Raw genomic sequence first — 2,225 nt, forward strand, 5'->3', positions numbered from 1 at the left:
TGTTGGCAGCAGCTTCTGCGTAAACACCTTGTACCATGACCCCTACGTGGCTTCCTGTTGGTCCTTAAGAACCTTTCCAAAACAACAGAATCTTTAACAAAAGTCATGTTTGCAGACACCTTAATTAGAGAACTGTGTAATACAAGAGTGATGCTCAAAAACAGCAAAGATTTTGCTGATAGGCAAACTGCCAGTCTAAAATTTGGTACAATCGAGCTACTTAGCAGATGCTTAACATGGTAATTTTTCTAACAAAATCCAGTTGGAGGAAGAATAATGTCTTTGCCCTTGACAAAACAGCTCTGGGTTGACAAAAAAACTGCACAAAAAAACAATGACTCCTGATTGGACTGGCCCACAGAATCAGCAGAGCACTCAGCCCCGCTCACGAGGTGGGCCACACGGGCTAAGATAAGGGGCAGGGACGTCCCACAGTGGTCACCCTGCCCCGGCTTGGAGGGGCCACGTGCAGGCCAGTCAGGCATAGGTGAGCGACGGCGCCCCGGGCTGACACACGCTGTCCTCATACAGATCCTCTGGGAGCGCCTCTTCATCCCCGTCAGGAAAATACATTGGGAATGGTAGGTTGGTTGTTTTTTGTTTGTTTGTTTTGTTTTAATTTAGTTTGTTTATTTTTCATTTCAATGAACATCTACAGAGATTTTGGAATTCCATTCATTCATTGTTGCACCCTTTTTACAGTCATCTTTGTAAGCAGGCAAGAAGGAATCTCTGACCTTCACTAAGCAATTCTTGTGTCCGGGGACAGAGCCATGCACGTAGATGATGTTGTGTTTGGTGTTTATTCTCCACACCTTCAGTCCCAACACTGTCCGATCCTGGTTTCCCATGTGTCCAGGCATCTTGGTCCCGGGCCAGACTCTGGCGACATCTCCAGTGGAAATTGCTCCAGGTCTCCTGTGGGTTTTCGTTTGACCATGAGTCGCAGGCTGGCCTTTAAATCCCCATCTTTTCATGACCCCTTGGAAGCCTTTACCAATCGTTTTGGCGGTGACGTCCACGTGCTGTCCTGGACGGAAATGGGCAGCGTAGAGAGGAGTGCCTGGTTTAATTACAGCATTTTCTGTGACATTAGAGATTTTAATTTTCTGTTTTGGCGGTAATCCAAGTTCTTGGTAAAATTCGAATATGGATGGAGATTTGTGGAAGGGCGACGCCGTCTTCCCCCCAACGGTCAGCGCGGCCGTCTTCCCGTTGTGACTCTCCTTTGGTGTGTATTTTAAGACATGGCAGTCTTGTACCTGCAGTAACGTGACCACATGCTCTTTACCGTCCTTGGTCCACAAGGGCATCATGCCCAGCTTCAGTGCAATCAGGCCAACTCGAACAGAACCTGGTTCCCAAGGATGTATAAGCCACGGCTCATCCTTCAGGGGGTTCAGTTTACTTGCTAACTGGGCTTGGTACTCATCAGACACCAACTGCTTAATAAACGGGATGTTTTCTTCAGAAAGATGCTCATCCCACCACGTGCAACTCTTGCTATGGAGACTTCGTACCAAAAGGCAGAGATGCGTCCTGTCCCCCGAGCCCGGCACAGGGCTCAGCAGGCCCGCACCACGGCCCAACACCCACGTGCAGGCCCTGGCAAGCAGCGTTCAGCTCGGCATGGCGGCGCCGGGGTCACTCAGGCCTCCGTGCCACCGCCCACCGCTCCGCTTCCAGGCCCCACGCGTGACTCGTGCCCGCAGCCAGGGAAGCTCCGCGCGGCCTCTCATTGTGGTTTTCATTTGAATCTCTTAGTGAGAGTGATTTTGAACATTTCTTCATGTGTCTGTTGACCATTCGAATATCTTCCTCTTTGAAAAGTCTTTACATGTCTTTTGCCCATTTTGTAATTATGGTATCAGTCTTTTTCTTGTGGAGTGTCAGGAGGATTCTGTGAACTTTTATAATGAAACTCTTCTTGCAAAATGTTTGTTCCCAGTTGGTAGGTTTTCTTTACACCCCGTTCAAAAGAGGTTTTAATGCAAACAGGAACATAATCTTCATTTTTTTATAATTAAATTTTATTCGTTTTAATGAACATTTACAGGGATTTTGGGTTTTCATTCCTTCATTGCTGCACCATTCTCTCTACCCTCCTCCCCAGTTCGTTCTTCTTCCCCCGCCATCCGAATGTCTGTTTTAATAGGCCAATTGCCACAGTGCTTGTCAAAGCCAGTTCTGATTAATATCCTTTGTCAGTGTGTCCCTTGCCATTC

At 47.7% G+C, this 2,225-nt stretch overlaps 1 protein-coding gene across 1 annotated transcript in view; it reads right to left on the bottom strand.

The window, feature by feature from the left end:
* Positions 1-477: 477 nt before the first annotated feature.
* LOC102852746 (39S ribosomal protein L3, mitochondrial-like) overlaps positions 478-2,225 on the bottom strand; it is a 17,037-nt gene continuing 15,289 nt past the window's right edge. Inside the window, exons 2-3 of the mRNA XM_006900199.1 lie at positions 707-1,605; positions 478-599 (exon numbers count right to left, since the gene is read on the bottom strand). Coding sequence (XP_006900261.1) covers positions 478-599; positions 707-1,605 — 1,021 coding nt within the window. The remainder of the gene's footprint in view (positions 600-706; positions 1,606-2,225) is intronic.

The sequence above is a fragment of the Elephantulus edwardii genome, unplaced genomic scaffold (genome assembly GCF_000299155.1).
Source record: "Elephantulus edwardii isolate Elephantulus edwardi_28Jun2011 unplaced genomic scaffold, EleEdw1.0 scaffold00276, whole genome shotgun sequence".
NCBI classification, from domain to species: Eukaryota; Metazoa; Chordata; class Mammalia; order Macroscelidea; family Macroscelididae; genus Elephantulus; species Elephantulus edwardii.